Genomic DNA, 25,521 nt, shown 5'->3' on the forward strand with positions numbered 1-25,521 from the left:
ACTTTTCCGGTTTACAACGAAAATATAAGAACTTCATTTGAACGGTTTTGCGAAATTTTGAGTTTTACCGGAGTTATAGGGGTCAAAACATGGCATTTTTGTCACTTTTTCGAAAAAGTTGCACTCAGTCATTAATTCATAACTTCGGAACGGTTAGAGATATCTTTATGATGTTTTCACTAATCGCTCAAGAATTATTATGGCTTTCCATAAAAAAATTTAAAAAAAAATTAAAAATTTTTTTTCTTAAAAATAAATCAACATTTTTTTTTAGTTTTTATTTTTTTCAGTGTTCTTTACCAGCTATAGAATTTAAAACCATTTGAAAATGAAGTTTGATTCATTACGAAAAAGATCAAAAAAAAAAAAAGAGTGGCCCGGCCAAAGGTTTTTCGCAATATCGATTTGAAGACGGGCGCACAGCGGTTTCCCATACAAAAACGGCTTGCTCGTGAAAACTGGCTGGTCAACACATGCCGTAGCGAGCGTAGCGTCAGCTGTCAATGGGGGACTTTTTGCCGTTTTGTATGGGAAACCGCTGTGCGCCCTTCTTCAAATCGATATTGCGAAAAACCTTTGGCCGGGCCACTCTTTTTTTTTTTTTGATCTTTTTCGTAATGAATCAAACTTCATTTTCAAATGGTTTTAAACTCTATAGCTGGTGAAGAACACTGAAAAAAATAAAAACTACAAAAAAATGTTGACTTATTTTTAAGAAAAAAAATTTTTAATTTTTTTTTACATTTTTTTATGGAAAGCCATAATAATTCTTGAGCGATTAGTGAAAACATCATTAAGATATCTCTAACCGTTCGGAAGTTATGAAAAAATGACTGAGAGCAACTTTTTCGAAAAAGTGTCAAAAATGCCATGTTTTGACCCCTATAACTCCGGTAAAACTCAAAATTTCGCAAAACCGTTCAAATGAAGTTCTTATATTTTCGTTGTGAACCGGAAAAGTAAAAAAGTTCGATGAAAATCGGACCTTCGGAACAGGGGTGGCCCACTTGGCAGATTTTGACTCATATATAAACACCAAAACCAGAAACAACTTTATACAAACGAGAGGAAAAAGATTTGTTTGCAACACTGAGGACACATTATTTTCAATATTAGTTCCTAATACACAAACATTTTCCATATGATTGGAAAGAAGTCTGGCTTTGAAAACGAATAAAATTACGGATTGTATTTGTATTTATTTTTAGATATTAGTAAACGCGGCTACAGTGGAGAAAGAATGTGTATTTAACAATAACGGTAGCGATGAAGCGAACCGATGAATGGGTAAATAAAAGCATAAAGATTATATAATTATTAAAACGAGAAGTAAAACATGATCAATATATAGATACAAATCGGAACTCTAACATAACGAATAAATGATCAATAAATACTTATGAATGAAAGGGGTTTACTGTGTCACTTTTTTAAATTGCTTTAATTTGTGTATTTTATTCAATTAAAATATTAGAAGTTGAAGAACTTCGGGCTTAGTATAATAATTTAATTGTTATGATTAAATTGAATAGTTTTTGTTATAATGCCACTACTTATTGCGGCGCGTTGACTCAGAAGCTGTGGGTGGTGGCGGCGGGCCGCGTTTGTTTAGTTCCTCTAAGAAGCCGAGGACAATGGTGTTCCTCTCGTCCTCCATGTGGTCGAGCACCAGATACCTTTCAGGAAATAATTAATAAGTTATAAAAGCTGATCATTCTAAAAAAATTGTTTTACTAATATAAGATGGCCATAAATAGGAAAGGAATACAACCATTTTTATTTGGCACATGAATCGATAAAATAACCGTTTCTTACCTTTTGTCGTTCTTCAGTATGTCCTGGATCTCCTTGAGATGGTTGGGATTTTCCTTGATGAGATCGCTGCTCTTGTGGGTAATAAATTTGCACTCTTGCAAAAGTTCCCGAAGCGAGGTCTTTGCAGTCATGGTTTTATCCTTGATGTAGTCCCGAAACTCGCGCTCTCCTTTGTCCGAATTGTATTTCAAATATCGCGGATCCTCTTTGATCAGTTTCTTAATCTCCTTCCAAGTGCTAGTGAGCTGCAAAGTACCAATTTCGTCCAGCATTTCGCGGAATCGCTCTCGCTTTTTCTTCATCAGATTGTCAATGTGCTCGTTGAACTTTCTGTTGACAAGAAGTTAATATAATAAGATTAACATGCTTTATGAATAAGTATATGTTTATTTTTACCGCTCACGATCTTCCCGATCGAGAGTCTCGATCAGTTCCCAGCGATGGTCCTTCCTCAGCTGGCGCTTAACTTCCTTCCATGTAAAGTCCGGCGTCCGCACCAGATCTGTCAGAAGAGCCGTGAAGTGGCCAATGCACTCTTCGCGCATGTGATGCTCGCGCTCCTTGTCCCGATCCCTCAGATGACCGGCCAGGGTTCGCTGCACTTCCTTTTCCCGCTCCCGAATACTCTGCTCTGCCCTCAGCTTTTTTTCACGCTCTTTCTGCTTCTGCTCAGCCTCGGTCTCCCGTTGGCGAGCAACCTCGCTATCGACGCTGCCAGCACGCTCTTCCTTATCGGATTCTTCGCGATGCTCGCCCTCCTCCTAAAATTATTAGAAAACCATAAACCAAAAATGAAATTAAATGGATTACTCCGTGTTACACTTCAATAAATGCGTATGGATCTTATTAGGTTTAAATATGTTCACGAAAGGGCTCACCTAAGTCAGATAAAAAAGACTTTAAGCTAAAAGACTAAAAGAAGCCTTAATTTCAGGTGAATAAATTCTTGGTTTTTTAATTTATTAAAACATTTGACAACTGTTTATCTTTGAAACCCTGAATTCCCAATAATTTGTTGGTTTTTGTAAACTAGTAATTGCGATTTAACTATTAACAAAAACGTTCTTTTTTCAAATTTGAAGTTCCTTTTTCAATATCATTTAAATTCACGTCTTAAAAGGTCGATTCAAACGATACGATCCTTAGGCATCAATTGAGGTAAATAAAATAAACTTACCGGAGTATCTCGTTTCTTGCTCTTCTCCGACTTGCCCTTTTCCTCCTTCACTTTTTCCTTTTCCTTGGACGATTTGCGCTCGCGGTCCTTGTCTCTTGAACGACTGCGTCCTCGATCCTTCCGATTCTTGTCCTTATCCTTATCCTTGTCCTTGTCTCTATCCTTCCGATCCGATTTGCGTTCGCGGTGTCGCTCCCGTTCCCTCTGTTCTCGCAGCTCCCGCTCCTTCCGCTTTTCCTCCTTCATGATGTGCAGGTAATCTTCGAAGTACTCCTCCCGGTAAACGGAATCCACCATCCGGTAGCGGGAGTCCGACTCAAACTTCTTCTTGATGTCGTACCACCTGGTGTGGCGCTCGATGTCGTGACGTTCGCGCAGCATTTCCAAAAAGTCCTTGCGGATCTAGAGTTTGTGAAGTGTATGTGAAAGGAATATTGACATGACAGCCATGCGGAAGAAAAAAGAAATGCGACAGAGAGATTGGATTAGGAATCTGGCATTGATGCGCCCTTCACTTAACATTCTATCACTTAATGGTCTAGACTATAGCTTAGGCCTACTGTTTCTTAATCTATTGAACATAGTTACACGGTTTTGTGCCTGAAAAAGAGGGGTTTTGATTAGCAATCAGAGACGTAACTGAAAGAGAACTTTCGATTAGTTCAGGTCCTGCTTTCTAAGAGAGATTTGGCAGGGACAGACTTAAATCGAACCACAGAATCGCGTTTAAATATTTAATGGTTTTTTTACTTCTATTTTGAAGCAACAGTTGCTAGGTCTTCCTTTAAAATAGAATGCTTTTTAAATACAAATCATCTTTGGTCTAAGCTCTTTTTTTGTGATTTAATCTACATACATAATAGTACACCACTATTTATTTAGCGAAATTGCATAGTAAGATTCAAGATAAATTTAGAAGGTAAGAGAATTATACTGCAATAACAAAAAATAATTACGATATGCAAGTTTAAAGGTGATGGGATTCTATAAAAATATACAACACAGTTTGAAATAAGGCGGGTGCGGAATAAAGCAATAGTTGAAGAATGTGCCTGCTTAATGCAACAAACGGACCACCTAGCCCCGCCTCTTCTCTCTTGATTAGCAGGCCGAAGAGGTGAGTCTTCAGCTGGGCCGAAGAGTACAATAGTCGATACATCTACAGTAAATATATGGTATATGGTAAGAGAGCCTTTCAGCGACTTCGGGCCGCTGCCTGAACCTGCCAGAGCAAAGAGTTCTTTGGTCTGCACAGGTTGTATGGGTCTGAGTTCGGTTCCTTGGGCTTGCCTCTGTCAGGTGACAAACTGCTGTGTGTGTTCATTATTTGTAAACAAAACGAAAATAGTGGGTTAATTAAATTAAGTATTATTCATACTGTTTGCTCAGCGCCGCAGACACCTGCACACGAATTGCTGTCGCTCTGGATCTCTGGAACAATCTCTCTCTCTGCCCGTCTCCTGCTCGTTGGCATCCATCCGAGAGCCCAACGCGAACTTCAAACATCATCACTCATGAACTCCCAATGCCAATCACAACATCGCATCATCCTCTTCATCACATCGCATTTTACATCCGAGAGGGGCGACGTGGGGCGTAGGGCGGGAAGTGGAAATCACACCAACGATTATCAGGTAATTTTCAGTTTGGCAAACCTTTCGATATTTTTGTTTTTGTTTTTATTAATTGTTTTTTTTTGTTTGTCCAAATTTGTCTCTTATTGCAGGAAAACAAATTTTAATGTTTTTGCTTTGTATGTTTCAAGTAACTCACCACACAGATTGCAAGCATGTGCGTGGTCAAGTAGATCAGTGGACGGCGATGACAGACGGCGGGCGGAATTGGCTCTTGAGGTGGTTGTACAGGTGGTTCTTGATGCTGTTGCTGTTGTGTATTTTGGTGTTTTGGGTGGTGCATTTGTGCTGTAACCTGCTAGCTAGTGGCTAAGGTATCGGGTGGCAAACCACCGGGAACCCAACACGTTCAGGGGTAATGCAATCGATCAGGGTTCGGATTCAGTTTCAGTTTCATTTTCAGTTTGGTTTGATTCGGTTTCGATTCACACGTTGTTTATGGTTTAAAAGTTAACAGAAAATCAATCACATTATGTAAATACGTTTGGCATACAGGTAAGTTAAATATATATAGAGGTGCATATATATGCATTTATGTTTAAACATCGAGATACGTAAGGTAATGGGGTTTGGCGCTCGAGCATACCCTAGGCCTACCTGCTCTTTCTTCATCTGCTTGTCCTCCTTTTCGCGACGCCGCACTTCCACAATGTACTCGTTGAAGAGACTCTCGCGCTCGCGGACCTTCTCGATGGCCCGGTACCGTTCTTCCTTCGCGTTCTTCTGGCTAAACTCCGAGAACGAGGATCTGCAAAATGATCTAGGGTTAGCAAATGGTATGCGAATACTTTTAAAAGTAAGACCATTCGGTAATTTGCTTAACGTAACTTCAGAAATCTTGGTGTTTTAGCCTATATTTGATCAATAAACCTCCAGCGAAATTGTTAAATATTTGATTGTAATCAATTTAAACATTTTGAAACAAGAAAGAAGTAAACTCTTATGGTACAAAATGGTACCTGGTGGTTTATAATTATTTCACTAAAAGTTTTGTCTCTAAAAAACATTATAAAAGCAAACAAAAAAATATATTTTTTGTGAACAAATTTCAGAAACTTTCAGACCTTTTACTATCAATTTATAAAATTAAGGGCCGTTTTCTTGTCCGTTTGCTATATTTAAAGTAGGGTTTTTTCATTTTTTAAAGCTTCCTTTAAATTTATCAGACGGATTAGAAAACTGCTCTAAGGGTTGCGTAAATATTGGTTTCTCTCAGACTTAACTATTCTAACCAGGGACCGTAAATAATCATTATTTGAGATTTTTATTTTAGAAGGCCTACTGAGGTTTTTACAAGTTTTAATCAACACATTAACTGGTTTTTATGCACTTTATAGACATGAACAAATAACAGATAATTTGCTTTCCAGATTTGTTGAAATGCATATACTTTGTGGACAAGAGTAAAAAGAACGTTATTTTTGACGTTTAAAACAAAATATCACAATAGTCTTTTTAAAATAAAAATCTCAAATAATGATTATTTACGGTCCCTGATTCTAACTATACTAACTCGTAATTTTCCAGTTGACCAGTTATGCTTTAACATATTTTTTAACGAATGTCTAATATTTATCTAAAACTACCACTGAGGCCAACATTGGTTAACATTAATCCATTTAAAACTCCCAATACTTACTTGCCGTGCAGCCTGGCTTCTTCCATTAGGCTGCGGAAGTCCTCTCGCTTCTGACGCATCTTGTTCCGCTTCTCCTTACGCTCTTCCTCGGCCCGATCCTTGACATATTTTTCAAATACCTGTTTGCGTTCCTTCGAAGTCAGCAGCAGATATCGTGGATCGAACACGATCTTGTGAAGCTCCTTTTCCCAGGTGCTAAAAGCAGATACGTCCTTCTCTCTAAGCATCTCCTTGAATTGAGTGACGCGCATCTCCAAGGGCACCAGGGCCCGCTCCTTAGCCGCTCGCTGCTCAGCTTCTAGGGCGGCATCCTCGGCCCGCTTTGACTTAGAAACTAATGTAAGGAATGATATGAATTTAAATTAGGTAATTAAAATCAGTTTGTATCACCTTGAGAGTAGATTATAAACTAAAACAATGTTCTTAAAATATATTCAACAATTTGTAGTGTTAAATAAAATAACTGAAATTCCACAGCAAAAAAATAGACTTACTCATTCGCACTCGTTTGGTGGGTACCTCCTCCACACTGGACTCTGACTCGGTGCGTATCTTGATGACCTCGTCGTCATCGTCATCATCTGCATCCACGCGTTGCACCTGTTCCAACTGCTGGGCCTGAACTTGGGCTTGAGCCTGTTCCTGTGCAGCCTCCTCGCTGGATTTCTGATCCGCATCAGCCGACTTCTCCTGCGGGGTCTTCAGTTGCTCGGGACGTTCGTTAACCGCCTTGTCAACATCCTCGCGATTCATTAAATCCTCGGGGCGATCCCAAACCGAAGTCCTCGTCGAGGGATTATAGAAGAAGACGCGTGCATCTCCTGTCCACACGACGCACCAGGGCGTTCCAGCGATGGGTGTACTTGTCACCGGTCGACTCTTGTCCGTCTGCTTGGCTGTGGCCGCCGCCTTCTTCTGCTCCTCCTCCTTCTTCCGCTTCTCCTCCGCCGCCTTCTTGGCCTCCTTTTCGAGAGCGGCAGCCTGCGCCGCCTTGGTGTTCTCCGAATTCGCTTTCATTGCTGCAGCAGCGGCCGCAAAAGCGGCATGCGGGTCGAATCCCGGTGGCGCTGAGCCCGGTGGCATGTGCATCATAGGATTGGGCAGCAGATGGGGAGGTAGTCCGGTCGGAGCCACAGCGGGCGCCACGCCAGAGTGGGCAGCCATTCTGGCGGCCTCCATGTCCCTCAGTGCCTGCGGCTTCTCCCAGACACTCTCCCCGCGAGCGGCATGAAAGTAGTACGGTCTGCCGTCGGGAGCACGATGCTCTGACCACTCTGCTGCCCGAGCAATAACCGCCGGATCGATAACGCCCGGCTTGATGATCAGCGACTTGGCTGGCTTGTTGTCCTGCCCGCCATGCAAGTGCTGCTGTTGTTGCTGCCATGGCGGAATGCCCACGCCCCAAGGTGCTGCACCTGGAGGCGCACCTCCAGGAAACCCGTAGGCCGGCGGCGGCATGCAAAACGGCGGCTGTCCAAACCCGGGAGGCGGCTGCATACCAGGTGGCTGGAACATGGGCGGCGGTTGCTGGCGCACATTTGGGGGCGGCTGGGAAAGCAGCGGAGCTGCCGCATTTGGTGGTGGCTGGCTCATCAGGTGCGGAGGTGGTTGCGAGGTAAGATGCGTAGACACCGCCGGTACCTCGCCGGGCGTCTCGGTTGCCTTGGCCTCTGCCTTGCCTGCTTGGGCCGGTCGCTTGGCCATCTCCTCCACCTCGGCCTGGGTCATTATTTTGACCGTGGGTCCCTCGGGACGGGTCCAAGTGGTTTCCCTGGTTACCGCATGGTAATAGTAGGAGCGGCCGTCCTCCGCCTTGGTTTCTACCCAGATTTCAGGAGGTCCCGTCACTCCGTGTGCCCCCGGAGGAGGTTGTTGCAGCTGCTGAGGCTGCGACTGCTGCTGTTGCGGCGGTGGCTGCTGTTGCTGCTGCTGCAGCGCCTGCTGCTGGGCTGTGTGCTCCCCAATTGGTCGTCCGCTGAATGCATTAAACGGCTTGGTCCTGAAATTGGGTCAAGGTAAAATCTCTGATTCACATTCATACACTGACTTTTCCCTGACTACGCACCACTGGGCCTCGCTTGGTTTTTCCTTGCCTATAGCAACGCCATTATTCGGGGGCTCCTGACTGGCACTGCCGCTACCACCACCACTACCACTGCCATTTCCATTGAGCCCCACTCCTGGCGGGGATTCCTTCGCCTCCGGCTTGCTGATCGGCGAACTGGCGTGGTCGCTGTCCATGCTCTCCTCTAAACTCGCTTCCATTGTAAACAGATCTCACTGCACCTCTCACTTTGCATTTAGAAATTTTCAGAAAAAGTTTTCTGTTTCTGCCGCTAGAGATGTAAATACTCCCGAGTGCACTCGATATGTGCGCTATCGAATAAAACGCGAAAGGTGGCAGCACACAAATGGCAATGCCAGACGGGAAAATTGGTATTCACCTACACTTATTAGCTATTCTCACCAGTACCATGCGCTGCATTTTGTAAAGCCTAGTACTCAGTACGACGAAAACTGCTAGCTAAGCATAGGAGTAAGCGAGAGGTAAATAGGTAGCTAAAGCCCTTAGCCGGGGACTTTTTCCCACCTCGGTACTCAGTTGAGCTAAGAAATAGTAAGAAAATACCACTAAAATACTAGATTTAGCGGATGAATTCTGATGAACGCCTTTAGCCGCGGCCCAAAGAATAAAAAATTTGATCTTTGGCTGTGTTTGTGCAGAAGCGGTGTGCCAATAACATATTATAAATAGAATGAAAACCCCAAAAACCAATGGAAAACTGCCTGTAGGAGTTGTAGCAATACATATCCTCATTCCAACAGCAAATTTAAAGCTTGCGACCTAGGTCGGCTAATCATTTTGTAATATTTCAAAATTGGCGCCAGGTAATTTGCTTGCTGAGAGTAAGACCATTCTACATGCATTGCGGATGAACTCCGAAAACTTCGGTCACCCTAAAATATTAATATTTTTCGACTAGTAAAACTCTTAGCCGAACTGAGTACTAGGCTTAACGGTCTATTCTTCTTTTTAAAGCCTAGTACTCAGTTCGGCTAAGAGTTTTACTAGTCGAAAAATATTAATATTTTAGGGTGACCGAAGTTTTCGGAGTTCATCCGCAATGCATGTAGAATGGTCTTACTCTCAGCAAACAAATCAACTGGCGCCAATTTTAAAATATTACATAACGTTGAGCCGACCTGGGTCGCAAGCTTTAAATTCGCTGTTGGAATGGCGATATGTATTGCAGCAACTCCTACAGGCAGTTTTCCATTGGTTTTTGTGGTTTTCCTTGTTAAATTGTTATTTTCACACCGCTTCTGCACAAACACAGCCAAAGATCAAATTTTTTATTCTTTGGGCCGCGGCTAAAGTAGTTCATCGGAATTCATCCGCTAAATCTAGTATTTTTTTGGTATTTCCTTACTATTTCCTTAGCTCAACTGAGTACCGCGGTGGAAAAAAGTACCAGCTAAAGGCTTTAGCTACCTATTTGCCTCTCGCTTACTCCTATGCTTAGCTAGCAGTTTTCGTCGTACTGAGTACTAGGCTTAGGCTAGTTTCACTAGTCGAAAAATATTAATCATTTAGTGTGACCGAAGTTTTCGGAGTTCATCCGCAATGCATGTAGCATGGTCTTACTCTCTGCAAACAAATCAACTGGCGCCAATTTTGAAATATTATAAAATGATTAGCCGACCTAGGTCGCAACCTTTAAATTTGCTGTTGGAATGAGGATATGTATTGCTGCAACTCCTACAGGCAGTTTTCCATTGGTTTTTGGGGCTTTCATTCTATTTATAATATGTTATTGGCACACCGCTTCTGCACAAACACAGCCAAAGATCAAATTTTTTATTCTTTGGGCCGCGGCTAAAGGCGTTCATCAGAATTCATCCGCTAAATCTAGTATTTTAGTGGTATTTTCTTACTATTTCCTTAGCTCAACTGAGTACCGAGGTGGGAAAAAGTCCCCGGCTAAGGGCTTTAGCTACCTATTTGCCTCTCGCTTACTCCTATGCTTAGCTAGCAGTTTTCGTCGTATTGAGTACTAGGCTTAAGTGAAGAAAAAGGATTTTCCACAGATTTTCTCCTGTTTCCACAGAGCACATCTACCATCCAGCGACGGCAATACCAACAAATTTTGTAGTGCTTATTTCAACTCAATAAAATTGTTTTTCATTAATTTTGCTGTTAATATAGAAATTCCCCTAAACTATTGAATTGCTTACTGTCTAAAATTATTAATTAAAGCCTAGTACTCAGTTCGGCTAAGAGTTTCACTAGTCGAAAAATATTAATCATTTAGTGTGACCGAAGTTTTCGGAGTTCATCCGCAATGCATGTAGCATGGTCTTACTCTCAGCAAACAAATCAACTGGCGCCAATTTTAAAATATTACAAAACGTTGAGCCGACCTGGGTTGCAAGCTTTAAATTCCCAGTTGGAATGGCGATATGTATTGCAGCAACTCCTACAGGCAGTTTTCCATTGGTTTTTGTGGTTTTCCTTCCATTTATACATTGTTATTGGCAAACCGCTTCTGCACAAACACAGCCAAAGATCAAATTTTTTATTCTTTGGGCCGCGGCTAAAGGCGTTCATCGGAATTCATCCGCTAAATCTAGTATTTTTTTGGTATTTCCTTACCATTTCCTTAGCTCAACTGAGTACCGCGGTGAAAAAAGTCCCCGGCTAAAGGCTTTAGCTACCTATTTGCCTCTCGCTTACTCCTATGCTTAGCTAGCAGTTTTCGTCGTACTGAGTACTAGGCTTAAGTGAGAAGATCCAAATATTTATATACCTTCTTATTTGACTTTTTATTTTGTTTGGTGTTAATTCATTCAACAGCTTGTTGGGCGCAACTAATGCCCTCTGCTCATTATGGACGCGTCGCGTTTGCATCCATTTACCGCTTAACGCGCCCAAATCCCATACAAAACTTGTAGGCGAGGGGTGAGGAGGGGAGGGTGGAAATTTGTCGCGTTACAGGGCTGGAAAGTGAAATTTGTGGTATATTTAAGCAGTATTAACCAGGCATGAACATTTTCTGGACCCGAAACTGATAAGAGGCTGATAAGAAGCGGGAAATATTAAAACCATTTATTGTTGATATTTACATGAACTTTATTTCGTATAGATTGGTATTTGATATATCATATATATATGATATATGCCAAATGATCTGGCAATAGTTCAGAATTCCGAGGATGATCCAAGCGCATAAAGAGCAGTAACAGTTCGTTTATTCAATGGAATGGCTCGGCTAGAAAGGATCGGAAGCGAAATATTGGTCGTTGCAGCGCAGCCACATGGGCTTTCCCGTCTCCATGATCTTGACGTTTGCTTCGCGTGCGCTATTCGTCCATTAAGGCGACCTCCTGGTTAGACCGTAGATGGCCATTCCATATTCAAATGACACACGTTGACAGGCGACTGCTGGAAAAGGGCACACAACGCCTTCTGCAGCAGATCCATTTGCTTTCTGCCGTAATAAATGCTCAAGCAGCGTAACGTGGGATGTTGTTGCTTTCATCATTGCAGCAATGTTTCCACGGTGTTCAAATGCTGTTCTGCGATTACAATTATCAATAACAAATTATTTAAATCCATTGTTTACTTCAGCTCGCAAATGACAATATCCGAACAGCTGTTTTCAGACGCGTTTGCCAATGGAAACACCTCACGTCCGCCTATCGCGTTGCCAATCGAAAATACACAAAAATACCGAAAAAACCGCATAGTGGAAAAATGCCTTAAAAGTTAGAGAACGTCAAATTAAAATTAGTTCTTAAACAAGAAAGGCCAAAGTTTATATACCTTTGCAGGCATGCCTTTTAAAAATGTTATTTTTAAATTGTCAAAAATCAAAACGACTACTTCCTACAAAGTTACAATGTTTTTTCTATTATTGTTTTGATTATTCCTACACTAGTGCGCATAGAACGAACATGGCTAGCTGGACTCGGCTATTGATGCTGATCAAAAATATATACTTTATGTGGTCCGAAGCGTCTCCTTCACTGCGTTGCAAACTTTTCGATGAAATTATAATATCCTGTGCAAAGGTATGACAAGTGCTTTGCTTTTTCCTTGTCCATAAAGTGATTGGGTGGGTGATTCAAAGAATATGGGTGGTTCATACACCATCCATAACCGTAGCTTAGAGACCACAGAAGGCTCTTAAAACATCCTAGAGGAAAGGTTTCAACAGCTTATAAACGGATTACGCAACAGATAAAAAAGTTGGAATTATGTACATAAAGGGCCGATTCCTCGACCGCATGTTAAATTTAAAAAACGGATAAAACCTTGAAAAAGTATGGAAATTCTTATTTTAAAGCGTCCTTCAAACTTAACTTGCTGAAAAGAAAACGGGCCGGACACATAAAATAGATACTTTTTCTGAAAATGTAATTTATTTGAAGTAGTTGGTCGAATTTCAACAATTCAACAGTTTATTATACCGACAAAAAGAAGGGGTTTGGGTTTTCTGAAAATCTATCGTCTAATACAGGACTACCTAGGAAAGTTTCAAATCGTCAAATGCCTTTGGACCTTGCGCCAAAAAAGGTTGATGTATCTGTAATTATAATCTGAATTAGATTAGTTTCACGTTATTGAAAAATTCGCGAACCCAAGTGGGTGCCAAAGAACTCTGTTATCACTTATGAAGTGATCCTGATGAACGCGCCGACGAACAGCTAACGTGAATCGATAGTTGCAGGGAAAACATCGATGTTGCCAATCATCTGAAAACATCGATAGTATCCAACAACATTAGAGTGGTTCCAGCCCTATAGTAAACACGTGCTGTGTTGTTTTTGCAATGGGAAAAGTCCGGAAAGTGAAAACTCGGACGCCCTCGGGCGTGGACACCTCAGCGGATCTTGAGCATGCCCTGGACGTGGATGCCTCAAGTGAGGCGGAGGGCTGCGGGCCCATCGAGGCGATCTGCGTGCACCTGCAGCGACCGGATGTGGAGGACAAACTGAACGGACTGCACTCCTTCGCGGTGCTGGCGCTGCGCAAGGAGAAGGTGCGCGAAATCTGCGGCAGCGATCTGGCCCGGATTGCGGCTCCTCTGTTGTGCGACAAGGAGGGCGCCATTCGGAATGCGGCAGCCGGTGCCTTCCGGAACTTATCGGTCTTTGGCACGGAGGTGTGCGACTTCCTTGTGGAAAACGACATACTGACCGCCCTGCTGGCACTGATCCGGGGCTATGATCTGACCAGGAACGGCTTTGAGAACGAGCTGCATGCGGACACCTTCCTGCAGGCAACCCATCTGCTTCGGAATTTGTGCGAGAGCTCACCCACTGCCACGGAAGCCTTCAACCAGGCCAACCTCCTTGCCAGCCTCCTGCTGGGCTTCGACTACCGAAAATTCGGCCTAGAGGTTGCCATTTCAGTGGCCCAACTGGTGCTGGTGGTGTCCGAGAACAACTCCAGCTCGTGGAACGTCCTGGCCAGCAGTAGCATACTACCAGAGCTCCTCGCCGTTCCCGCAGAAAGTCATGCGCAGCTGTACCTCAACGCCCTGGCTGCTGGTATTCTGTGCAACGTTCCCGCCTGCTCGGCTGCCCACACACCGGAGATTCTTAACGGTCTGGATAAACTACTCTCCATTGATCCGCAGGCGCAGCTGCTGAGTTGCAAGAACGAGATCCAGAATGCCAAGGCAAAGGATGAGGCACCCGTGTTGGAAATCTCCATGGAGACGGAGGAGATGACGGAGTCCCAGAGCGCCAACCAGTCCAAACCGAATCAATGTGATGCTGATGTAGCACTTAAGAATCTGGAGCACTTGCTAGATGCCCAGCGTCTGGTGGCGGAGATTATTACCAACTTGGGCTCCAGTGATGACCAGAGCAACTGGGATTCCGCCAGCGATCAGTCGGAAACGGAGAGCGTGGCCGATTACGAGATGGAGGACGAAGCAACTGACAGTGGAGCGGGTGGATTGCCTGCCAATTTCCTAGAGACCATCAAACAAAACAAAGTGGTCGAGAAACTGTGGCAAAAAGCTCAGCCCTTGGATCCTGTTTTGGAGAAGCTACTTTCCCAGCAAGAGAGTATCAAGGAGAAAGTGGCCAAAATGCGGGTGTCCTATCTAATTTGTCTGCAGAACCTGTGCAACGTGCTGGCCGCAGAAGATTTGGGCGGATACAGCGACATATACAATATGTGGATGAACTTGGGCCAGCAGGCCTTTAAAGGAACCGAAGATCTAGCCATAATGGAGGCGATCACTGCGCTGATGCGCTCTTCGCTGAGTCTGCTCAAGTCGCGCAGGGATCTCTTCGGTCAGATGACCGAGAATGACCTGAACATGATAATCGAAGGAGCCAGAAAGTGCGAGGACTTAAATATCCGAGTTAACTGGAATCGAATGCTGGGCACTTTGGGTTCACTGCTCTCGGAGCCACTGGTGAAGGTTATAGTTTTGTTCCTGTTGAATTGGTGTGCTCAGGAGGAGGATCTGTGGGCCCTGTCCGAGGGACTGGATGCCCTGATGGACATTTTCGCTGTGGACGACTGGCCCCAGATCATCGCGGAGCTGCAGATGTGCGATCGAGTGCAATCATTGGAGGAGCTGTTCAAGTCAAAGCTGCGCCAACAGCGCCGCGAGCTGAAGGAGCGACGGGCCACCATCTACACAGTAAAGACGAACTTTGCGCGCTTCGTTTCCTATCTAAACAAGAACTGCAAACAATAAAATTAACCGACCACAAGAGAATGTTATTACTTATGGGCAACATATTCTACCCTTTGAAACAAAAATATATTGCAAATATTTAATTTTTTTAATTCGGCGCTTTATCAATTTGGATTTTAAAAGGTTTTCAAGTCACAACTGCAGAACAAATATTAACTTTTTTTGGCTGAAAATGTAAACATATTTTTTTATAACGGAAACATTTTCTGTCAAATTTTAATACGTATTTTGTTTTAACATTAAAAAAGATAAGCTTAGTGTAGACTAAAAAATTGCTTGTACTACGACATTTGCATAGGCTGTTAGCATGGTACATATAAAGAAAAAAAGAAACATTGGTTAGCCCCCCAAAAATTATTTAATAAAAATAGGTACGACCATAATGAAATCGTTCACAACTTTCTTACCTTGGTAAGAGCTTATTTGTGGTTATGACCGTCTGAGTACTCAAAGTAGATGAGTTTAAAAAAGTTCTTCAAAGATGAGAACTACAATATTGGTGAAAACTCTTCTAAATGAAAAACACTTTTTATTGGCTATGCATAAAATTTATTGACTTTATTTTTCAAGGTGAATGAATAGCATACTTGATTTTAATATCAAACCTCTATACCTCTTGAAATGTTAGTACAAGAGACCTATGGCTGACCATAAAGAAAATGGTAAAAAAAAACAGGTATTTCAAAGTTAGGTCAATCAAAAAAATGTATTTGAAACTTTTTACAATTTGGACTTTGGCTCAGGAGGATTCTTCTCTAGAATATTCTTCATTTCGAAAAAGGACTGCTCAAGGACCTTAGCGAATTTCAAGTGATCTGTTATCGGACAATGGCGCCAAGCAGATATGGCCAAAATGATGTCAGTTTCACGGGGATTATAGCAGCAAGCATATCCATCGTCTGTTGCAGGCCCATATCCCATGAAAGCATCATATTTAGTGGCCACCTGTGAGGTGGACATGCGGAAGTGACTTGACTTCACAACGCCCGGCGATTTAAAGAACTCTGGAACAGGCTTGCTATTCTCCAGAGCCATCAGCTTTAGGCCAAGCAGGTGACGATCGACTCCTTTGCCCTGAAGAGCTAGCTTAGCGTAGGTCTGATGAGACACAACTGCCTCACGAAGTTTCTTGGCCCTCTCCTGGTCTGTGGCCTTCGGATCCTGCATAGCCCGAGAAAAGGCCAAGGATTCATTGGAACAAGACCGTATGGTTTCAGTTCGACCGCCATCGAATATGCGCAAGTGTGCCGACTCGTATTGTGCAGGTGGTTCACAATGCATTCTGTAAAAAGTAAGTTACTTGGTTATTTTGAAGAGCTATAGCCTTTAAGGAGCTAGTTACTTGAAGAAGGCCAATTGCAGCGCTATCTGAATAAAGCTGTCTGGCCCCAGTCGCTGTTTCTTGATGAAATCCTTTCCAAAACCGTCGAACTTGAGAACCTTCATCTGCAGCGCATCGGCAAGTTTATCGACGTTTTCCTGAGCGACGGTCAATGATTGCTGTAGGTTTTTATTGCTCGATGAAATGAGTATTTTCTGCGCAGGGGTAAAGTCCTCAGATCCGCGTTCGCCGAAGTTAGGATCTTCCTTCCTAAAAGTACATGCAGCTTAGCCTAACTCTTTACCATATAAGCGGTTAACAACTTACATCTTCTGTACCACATAGTCCATCATCATCGCGATGGGCTGGCCCTCAGCTGGCGAGTGCTCATAGGTGAATCCAACGTTTCCGTTGGGGTTGACCACCAGCTGAATCGTCTTGTCCATCCAGCGGTTGCCACTGTTGGTTTTGCTGCCACTTCCATGGATCAGCGATAGAATCAGTTCGTTGACCTCTTCGCCTTCCTTTAAGGGGGTAGACTCGTCCAGTGACACAGTGAACAGAGCACTCTGAATGGTCTTAAGGGCCTCCCTGTTGCCAGGTGAATCTGACAGATATTCATAGGCCTCCGACCAGTTGTCTCTCGAGTCGGTGGTTAAAATACCATAGGGAACTCCCACTTTTGTTTCCTTCGACATGATATCTTCCAGTTGAGCAGCTAGGCATGGAGCAGCAATGAGCTTTTCCTCCTTGCTGTAAATTTTCAGTTGGTAGAAGTGATTCTTGTAGATCACCACCACATAGTCGGATCCTGGATTATAGACGATCTCGTCCGTACCCCTTCTGGGTATCCGACATGTGCCGAATACTTTGCCAAACTGGCTGTTGTCCAGCTCGTTCTTGCCCATTTTAACAATGGGAATTTTATTGGCATGCACCATGTCGTTGAACTCGCCCAATCCAAAGATAACTCTGGATGTATAGTCCACAAAAGCTCGCGTGTCCTTGAAGTTTTGTTGGGGGAAGGTCATGCCGGGACTCACGAAGACAGTCACTGGATCTCGATATTGCAGGTAGGCAGCTTTTAGCCATCGGTGGGCCAACCAATTCTTCTCCTTGCTGCCGGTTTCTTCCAGGAGCTGCTGCAAATCACGTCCTTGATTCTTCAAGAACTCAGCGGTGATCGCCTTTTGCCGTTCCAGTTCCTCGGGAGTCAGCAAAGGTTCCACAGTGGTCATAAAGCGGTTTAGCGTTTCTTCGAGCGGCAGGACATGGTACTTGAGGAGGTTTGGCTGCTCCAAGGTCGAAATCTTCTTTGCGGTGCTGTAGCTGCTGGCGGTTAGCACTCTTTTGGCGATCCCATTTTGAGACTGCTGAGCAAGCGAGCTTTTGGTCTGGAATGCAATTGAATTAGTAGGCAGTTTTACGAGTATAGCATTAAGGGTGTTACCAAGTTCCATAAAAGCTTTCCATTGCCTCCGAACTTCATCTCGGCGTGGGGTTTTTCGAGGATTCTCTCAAGCGATGTGCTGCAAAACAGAGAAATAGCTCAATATTTGGACCGCTAGCACCGGTTCCCCTTATAGCACGAGATTAACCTTTGATCTTTGTACATAATCTAACAGTCGCTATATGAAGCGATAAATAAGTGGCCCACGATTAGCTGCCTGTGGAGGAGTGCAAGCAAAACGGCAGTTGACAATCAACTGGCAATCAAGAGAGCGAATCCACGTAGGCAGAAGGGTATGAAGCTCAACTCGAATGCTATCAGCGACCGGTTTACTTTCACTCTCACACACTGCGCTTTTCGATATCCAGCTAGCGGTTTGTTCGCTGGACACATTTATGCTGGACACAAGCATTTAAATATACAATTTACAATTATCAGAGCGATTTAGACCCTATATAGTGGAATTAGCTAGCTCTAGTTCACTTAACTATTGTTTTTTCTTGAGCTATTATCTTGCATATACGAATCAAAACAAAAAACAGCTGATTTCATATAGCAACAAGTGAAACCCTAAGTAACCCTAATTTGAATTAAATATCGATTGCAGACTCGATTTAGTGTTTAAGGACCATTAAATCATAAATTTAACAACTTTTTAAAATATTTAATTTTAAAATAACAATACTATCGGTACTTCAAAACATTTTCTTGGCAAATATCGACTATATTTTTAAAGCCTATCGATGTTTTTCCAGCTTGAACGGAAGCAAGAAAAAATTTAGGGTATTCTTTTTACATAGAATCTTTGATTAAGCCGTTGAGAACAGATTAATAGACCTTTCTTATTTGAAAACGAGGACGGAAGCTAACGTCGGCAAGCCGAAGTTTTAATACCCTTGCAGATTTGACTAATGAAAACTTGACTAAAATAGCAACATGAATTAATAAACAACAAAATATTCCAAATTGAAAAAAATAAAAATTTAAAATTTTTCACCCTATTGTTCCTATGGGAACATATATCCTATATGATATAGACGTCCGATCGGCACGCGCTTTTACCCTGATCAAGGTACGCACAAAAAAATACGATTTGGAGAGTTTCATGGGAATAGCTTATATTTTGAGCGAAATATCCTGAAAAACGTCAAATTTTGACCGATTTCACCCTATTGTTCCTATGGGAGCTATAAGATATAGACGTCCGATCGGCACGCGCTTTTACCCTGATCAAGGTATGCGTAAAAGAATAAGATTCATGTCAAAAGCTCTTACACTGAGCGAAATATCTTCATTTTGTGAAAGCTATATCCGATTGTTCCTATGGGAGCTATAGGATATAGACGTCCGATCGGGTCGGCTTTCAAACTTGATCTGCGTACACATGTTTTAGGACGACTGTGAAAGTTTCAAGGCGCTAGCTTTTAAACTGAGCTCGCAAACGGTATTGAAACAGACGGACAGACGGACAGACGGACAGACGGACATGGCTATATCGACTCCCCTATTGATCCTGATCAAGAATATATATACTTTATGGGGTCGGAAACGTCTCCTTCACTGCGTTACAAACTTCTGACCAAAATTATAATACCCTCTGCAAGGGTATAAAAAAAAGCGTGTACTCTCCATTGGTTGTTTGTATCACCGAAGATGTTAATAAGTATATTTTATTCCCATTCGTATGGATGCCAGACAAATGAATAGTAGTTTGAATAACTGAAATTTTTGGAAATTGTGACGCGGCGAGTGAAAAAAAACTAACGGGGGTGCCACAAAAACCGCTCGGCGTTAGAATGGTTCTAGTTTCCAAGGTCTTAGCGTTGAATACGTTTCCCTTAATGCATGTGATAGCTTTTGCGTGAACTTATAATACACTGTGCAAGGGTATAAGAATAGTTTACAAGTGTAAAACTATAAATTATCGTTAAAAATTAAAAACAACAAAAAATTCAAAAAATTTTGTAGCATCCATTTTTTTTACTGTATGTTTCAAGCTTATAAAATTGTAATTTCGCGGATCAATGGCGGTAAATATGGATATTTTTTAGTGAACATTTTATTACGCCATGATCTCTGGATGGAAAACGTTGGCCCTTGGCCCTTTCCTGTCGGCCATTCTTGCCATTCATTTGACAACAGCCCAGGAAAGCACAACAATGGCTTCGATAACCACGAATCGCGCAACAGTAAAGGATTTAGGTGCCAAAGTTCAGGGAGCGGAAAACGGGCCTGACTACTGTGATCCTGCATTGTGCGGCGCTGGCCATAAACATGTGGCTTGCAATAATACAATCGTAAGTTACTAAATCTACAAATGTGCCACGTAAACATCCTGCCTTGATGTTTTCAAAGTTTTTTTTAATTTACTTTTTTTCTATTACATACAACATAAAGTTAGTACAGCGAACACTATCAAAAAATATTAATGATTTATGACTCTTTTTATTAGGTACCTATTGTTTGACCGAAAAGTAATTAGACGCTTATTCGTGTTAAATTTATTAGTTATGCTAAATGGCATAGTAATCACTTTAAATGTGTCGGAATTGATTATATTGAAATGCTAAAGAGTCAAAATCTGCCAAGTGGGCCACCCCTGTTCCGAAGGTCCGATTTTCATCGAACTTTTTTACTTTTCCGGTTCACAACGAAAATATAAGAACTTCATTTGAACGGTTTTGCGAAATTTTGAGTTTTACCGGAGTTATAGGGGTCAAAACGTGGCATTTTTGACACTTTTTCGAAAAAGTTGCACTCAGTCATTAATTTATAACTTCGGAACGGTTAGATTTATCTTTATGATGTTTTCACTAATCGCTCAAGAATTATTATGGCTTTCCATAAAAAAATGTAAAAAAAAATAAAAAATTTTTGTTCTTAAAAATAAATCAACATTTTTTTTTAGTTTTTATTTTTTTCAGTGTTCTTCACCAGCTATAGAGTTTAAAACCATTTGAAAATAAAGTTTGATTCATTACGAAAAAGATCCAAAAAAAAAAAAGAGTGGCCCGGCCAAAGGTTTTTCGCAATATCGATTTGAAGAAGGGCGCACAGCGGTTTCCCATACAAAAACGGCTTGCTCGTGAAAACTGGCTGGTCAACACATGCCGTAGCGAGCGTAGCGTCAGCTGTCAATGGGGGACTTTTTGCCGTTTTGTATGGGAAACCGCTGTGCGCCCTTCTTCAAATCGATATTGCGAAAAACCTTTGGCCGGGCCACTCTTTTTTTTTTTTGGATCTTTTTCGTAAAGAATCAAACTTTATTTTCAAATGGTTTTAAACTCTATAGCTGGTGAAGAACACTGAAAAAAATAAAAACTAAAAAAAAATGTTGATTTATTTTTAAGAACAAAAATTTTTTATTTTTTTTTACATTTTTTTATGGAAAGCCAAAATAAATCTTGAGCGATTAGTGAAAACATCATAAAGATATCTCTAACCGTTCCGAAGTTATGAATTAATGACTGAGTGCAACTTTTTCGAAAAAGTGACAAAAATGCCATGTTTTGACCCCTATAACTCCGGTAAAACTCAAAATTTCGCAAAACCGTTCAAATGAAGTTCTTATATTTTCGTTGTGAACCGGAAAAGTAAAAAAGTTCGATGAAAATCGGACCTTCGGAACAGGGGTGGCCCACTTGGCAGATTTTGACTCTAAAGTAAATGATATCTTAATATTTTTCATTCAGAAAAAAAGTGTAACATTTTCCATTTGATTTTGTTTAATTATTAAATTTTTATAAGGCATGCCTCAAACACACGTTTTTTGCACTATTTTATGTACTCAGAAACATAATGAAAAATTTTAGAGACTTTACTATTTTAACAGAGTTTGAGTTTAATCAACCGTCACGAGAATAGTCCGGGAATCTTATAACATAATAAGTAATGAGTTTTATACAACCACAAATAATGTAAGCAATTTTGCAACTGTCCCGAATATAACTAGAACATTTATTTTTAAGGGACTGCATAGCGAATGTTCCCTTGACGCTGAGATCCTACCCATAAATGAGAAGCTGCAAAAATTTTTAGTACGTCGTTTCAATGAGCTCCGGGACAGCGTTGCCAAGGGCGGATTCAACGGATTGAGCCCGGCTGCTCGTATGGGCACTTTGAAGTGGGACCTGGAGCTTTCTCACCTAGCCGAGTTCAATGTGCAGGACTGTACCATGAAATCCGATGAATGCCGTAACACTAAGAAAGCAATCTACGCTGGCCAGACTGTTGGATATCGAGCCCTTAAAGGAAAGATCCCAGAGTTGGAGGACATTCTCAAGGATATAACAGGGATGTGGATGCGGGAGAACTCCGGAACATCGATGTTGGACATTATGAAGTATAAGGAACCGGAAAAGGGGTGAGTACTACTTATAATAACTTATTATTAATAAGTTATGATTTCAAAAAAATTAATATTTGAATTACCCGAATTGAGCAAAATGTTTAAAAATAATACAATAGGTAGGTAAGTTCTAAAATTATCAGAAATTATCTTAATATTATAATAATAATAATATTGTACTTTCTGTAATTAAAGAACAATAATTAATTTGTTGATCAAATGACTTAAAGTGACCTCTAAAAATGTATGATTTTTCAATCTCAAACTTATCTTTCCTGCTAACTAATAAATCATTTCCCTTTCCGTTAGACCGCCCAAGTACAATTTTGTACAGATGGTATTGGAGAACGCTGAATTTGTCGGCTGTGCCATTCTTCAGCAGACACATAACGCCTGGCTGCAGATATTCTTCACTTGCAACTATGGCCATGCTCCAGTAGTGGGTGAGCCGGTCTACGAAAACGGACAGACTGCGGGAAAACTCTGCAAGACCGGAGTCAACCACGACTTTGTACATCTATGTTCCGAAACCGAGACCTATGTGAAGAATGCACCAAAAGTGGTCAACTCGTCAAATTCTGAACATAAAGCAAGAACTGTGAGAAAAGGAGACTTTGTGATGCTAAGGAGCGATGGAATACAGCCAAGGGATGGCTCACCTGGGGCCGCAGGGGAAGCCACTACCGCAGTCCCAGCTGCCGAAGGAGCAGCCACACCAGCGGCTGAAGGAGCATCTGGTCCTCCCACCGAAGGAGCACCGACTACACCAGCCACTCCAGGAGCTGGTGGAGCAACTACTCCGTTGGCAGGAGAAACGCCTGCTCCAGGACCTGGAACTGAGGCACCGAAACCTGTAAAACAAAGTCCTCTTGAAGGTGTATTGGAACCCACGCCAGAACCTCTTGACAAAGCGGCTCTGCAGAAAAAATTTGCCCGCTTTCTTGTGCTGATGAAGCAGGCTGAGAAGCACCATGGTCGTCGAAAGATCGTCGTGATAACCAGCAACCACGAGGTGGAAGATGACCGTGCCAAGAGGATTGGTGGTGTGGACAGATCCAATTTAAGAACAATGGAGGAAGCTGTTTACAGGAGGATGCGCAGTCGGAGACTAGAAATTGAACGCAGCGGAATAATGGCGCGGTCCATGAGTCACAGCTCCCTGCTAACCAGACGCAGTCGCCCAAAACAGAGCTCCTTTTGGGCTCCCCAGTGGGTTGGTATAGCTAAATAGTCAAAATTATCTTCCGGATGTTCGTATTGGAAATCACAATTAGGAAAAAAAGGGTTTAAAACGTTTTTTTTTTAATTTAAAAATCGTTAAGAAAAATGTAAAGATTTCAGTTTATCTGAAACCAATTTTTAATATAAACTGATTTCCTAAAACCTGCGAAATTTGAGACATTTCATTGAATAAAAATCAATATCCTTTAACCGACCATTATAAAATTACCTATAAGTTGTTTTGCCTTGACACAAAAATCAATAAGACAACAATCGAATGTAGCTTCATTGTGGAATGGAAATTTTTGGGAAAAATATTTCCATTATAACAGCAGATCTAAATTGTAGCCTATTTAAAGTGATACGTTATTGTCTTGATACACAAGATGTTCCTACAGATAATCACTTTAAAAGAATCGATCGGATCGATCGTCTCAAAATACATAACAATAGCACCATTGTTAAGATGTTTTCGATCAGTTTCGGAAAAATGTGGGCATCCACCTATATAAACCCACCATTCGACAGATTAGTCAAATCAAATCGAGCTTCTAAAAAATCCGTCAAAATGAAGTTGCTTTTGGTTCTGGCTTGCGTAGTCCTTTATGTGTCTCTTACAATTGCCCAGGAACGCTGCGTTGGACGTCCTCGTCGTAGGTTTCCATTTAAATTTTAAAAGCTAATGCACTTTAACTTTATGAACTGTACCTTCAAATAGTGCGTCAGAACTGCATCGGTGGAAGGAATGAAGGACGCGGAGGTGGCCAATGTCGAGCAAGTGCCATGAACGAAATGTGGTACTATAACCAGAGATCCAGGAGATGCATCAAGATGAGGTATCTCGGATGTGGCGGCAACCGAAACCGCTATTGCTCCTTGAGGCACTGCCAAAGTTCCTGTCGATGAAATCACAAATTTAAACTGATCTTCTCTCCTGTTCTCACGATGCTTTGTCTAAGTTTATCCAATATTTAATAAATCACTGCAATAAAACAATAAAGTCTTTAAGATCTTCCAAAACCAAGACGAAAACCGTATGCACCATGGGGTAATCTTAAAAAAGCATGATATTAATATGTAACGAGTTTTATTTAACCAAAAATATAATATTATTTTATTAAAGAACACGGTATTAGTCATTTAACTTATTCTTTAAGAGTTCCGAATATTATTAGAACATTTTTTTTAAAGGGACTGCATAGCGAGTTTTCCCTTGACGCTAAGGGCTACCATACCCATCAATGAAAAACTGCAAAATGTTGTAGTACGTCGTTTTAATGAGCTGCGTGATCCTCCATTGGTAGAAGAAACCCCTGCTCCTTGACCTGGACCTAAAGCACCAGATGTAGAAGGTCCCCCCAAAGCTGTGAAAAAAGGTCCCTTTAAAGTTGTATTGGAAAAAAATGTTCAATCTAAACTGATTTTCTAAAACCTGCGAAAATTTGAGACAAAGAAAAGAAGCTAGTTTCGGCCAGCCGAAGCTTATATACCCTTGCAGATCATTCCTATTAACTTACAAATCGCAAACATTTTTAATTTTGTATTATTTTGACATTTTTTTTTTATCCTTCCCTATGGCAGCTATATAATATAGTCGTCCGATTTTTGTTAAATTTAATTCTAAATTCAGTAATATTAAAAAAAATTATATACTTGAGCACAAGAGAATGCAATAAAAACCAACGGAGCTACAATTTGTTTCCAATTAATTTTTCGATCGTTTATATGGCAGCTATATGATATAGTCGTCCGATTTTGATAAAATTAAAATTGAAATTCGGAAAAATTTAAAAAAAATCATAGCCTAGAGTAGTAAAGAATACAATAAAAACCAAAGAAGCTAAAATGTATTTCCTATTACTTTCCCATTAATTTTTCGCCCGTTCCTATGGCAGCTATATGATATAGTCGTCAGATTTTTACATTTTTTAATTCGAAATTCAGAAATATTTAAAAAATAATATTCCCAAGAGTAGAAAGTAATATTTCAAAAAAAAAACCGAAGCTAGAATTTTTTTAACGCCTTTTTTTCGTATTTTTTCTAAGGGAGCTATAAGATATAGTTATCCGATCCGGCCGGTTCCGACTTATATACTACCTGCAATAGAAAGAAGACTTTTGGGAAAGTTTTAAGCTGATAGCTTCAAAACTGAGAGACTAGTTTGCGTAGAAACGGACAGACGGACATGGCTA

At 41.4% G+C, this 25,521-nt stretch overlaps 5 protein-coding genes across 9 annotated transcripts; 3 read left to right on the plus strand and 2 right to left on the minus strand.

Moving 5' to 3' along the window:
- Positions 1 to 1,426: 1,426 nt before the first annotated feature.
- LOC108057661 (transcription elongation regulator 1) lies at positions 1,427 to 8,726 on the minus strand. Of its 4 annotated transcripts, XM_017142018.3 has the most exons (8): positions 8,331 to 8,703; positions 6,760 to 8,264; positions 6,266 to 6,599; positions 5,224 to 5,374; positions 2,993 to 3,394; positions 2,212 to 2,576; positions 1,816 to 2,145; positions 1,427 to 1,676 (listed from the first exon to the last, which is right to left on the minus strand). In XM_017142018.3, exons 1-8 carry the CDS (start codon positions 8,528 to 8,530, stop codon positions 1,550 to 1,552), a joined length of 3,414 nt encoding a protein of 1,137 aa, XP_016997507.2. In that variant the 5' UTR covers positions 8,531 to 8,703; the 3' UTR covers positions 1,427 to 1,549. The 4 variants fall into 4 exon arrangements, with proteins under 4 accessions (XP_016997507.2, XP_016997510.2, XP_016997509.2 ...); XM_017142021.3 differs by lacking the exons at positions 1,427 to 1,676; positions 1,816 to 2,145; positions 2,212 to 2,576; positions 2,993 to 3,394 and adding exons at positions 3,405 to 4,647; positions 4,766 to 4,935 and having other exon boundaries at positions 8,331 to 8,726; XM_017142020.3 differs by lacking the exons at positions 1,427 to 1,676; positions 1,816 to 2,145; positions 2,212 to 2,576; positions 2,993 to 3,394 and adding exons at positions 3,405 to 4,708; positions 4,766 to 4,935 and having other exon boundaries at positions 8,331 to 8,726.
- Positions 8,727 to 13,040: 4,314 nt separating this feature from the next.
- On the plus strand, positions 13,041 to 15,321 carry LOC108057700 (HEAT repeat-containing protein 3). Its single transcript, XM_017142092.3, has one exon. The coding sequence runs from the start codon at positions 13,099 to 13,101 to the stop codon at positions 14,986 to 14,988; it is 1,890 nt and encodes a 629-aa protein (XP_016997581.1). The 5' UTR covers positions 13,041 to 13,098; the 3' UTR covers positions 14,989 to 15,321.
- A 193-nt stretch (positions 15,322 to 15,514) lies between these two features.
- CRAT (Carnitine O-Acetyl-Transferase) lies at positions 15,515 to 18,276 on the minus strand. 2 transcript variants are annotated; one of them, XM_044394721.2, is made up of 5 exons: positions 18,248 to 18,276; positions 17,760 to 17,838; positions 16,637 to 17,703; positions 16,331 to 16,579; positions 15,515 to 16,270 (listed from the first exon to the last, which is right to left on the minus strand). In XM_044394721.2, the coding sequence occupies exons 2-5, from the start codon at positions 17,796 to 17,798 to the stop codon at positions 15,709 to 15,711; spliced, it is 1,917 nt and encodes a 638-aa protein (XP_044250656.1). In that variant the 5' UTR covers positions 17,799 to 17,838; positions 18,248 to 18,276; the 3' UTR covers positions 15,515 to 15,708. The 2 variants fall into 2 exon arrangements, with proteins under 2 accessions (XP_044250656.1, XP_070072255.1); XM_070216154.1 differs by lacking the exon at positions 18,248 to 18,276 and adding an exon at positions 17,908 to 18,097.
- Positions 18,277 to 19,813: 1,537 nt separating this feature from the next.
- On the plus strand, positions 19,814 to 23,556 carry LOC108057627 (uncharacterized). The gene is made up of 3 exons (XM_017141960.3): positions 19,814 to 20,056; positions 21,728 to 22,122; positions 22,417 to 23,556. The coding sequence occupies exons 1-3, from the start codon at positions 19,829 to 19,831 to the stop codon at positions 23,336 to 23,338; spliced, it is 1,545 nt and encodes a 514-aa protein (XP_016997449.3). The 5' UTR covers positions 19,814 to 19,828; the 3' UTR covers positions 23,339 to 23,556.
- A 67-nt stretch (positions 23,557 to 23,623) lies between these two features.
- Positions 23,624 to 24,364, plus strand: LOC108057626 (uncharacterized). Its single transcript, XM_017141959.2, has 2 exons — positions 23,624 to 23,981; positions 24,047 to 24,364. Exons 1-2 carry the CDS (start codon positions 23,624 to 23,626, stop codon positions 24,232 to 24,234), a joined length of 546 nt encoding a protein of 181 aa, XP_016997448.2. The 3' UTR covers positions 24,235 to 24,364.
- Positions 24,365 to 25,521: the final 1,157 nt, after the last annotated feature.

Source organism: Drosophila takahashii, chromosome 3R (assembly GCF_030179915.1).
Source record: "Drosophila takahashii strain IR98-3 E-12201 chromosome 3R, DtakHiC1v2, whole genome shotgun sequence".
NCBI lineage: Eukaryota > Metazoa > Arthropoda > Insecta > Diptera > Drosophilidae > Drosophila > Drosophila takahashii.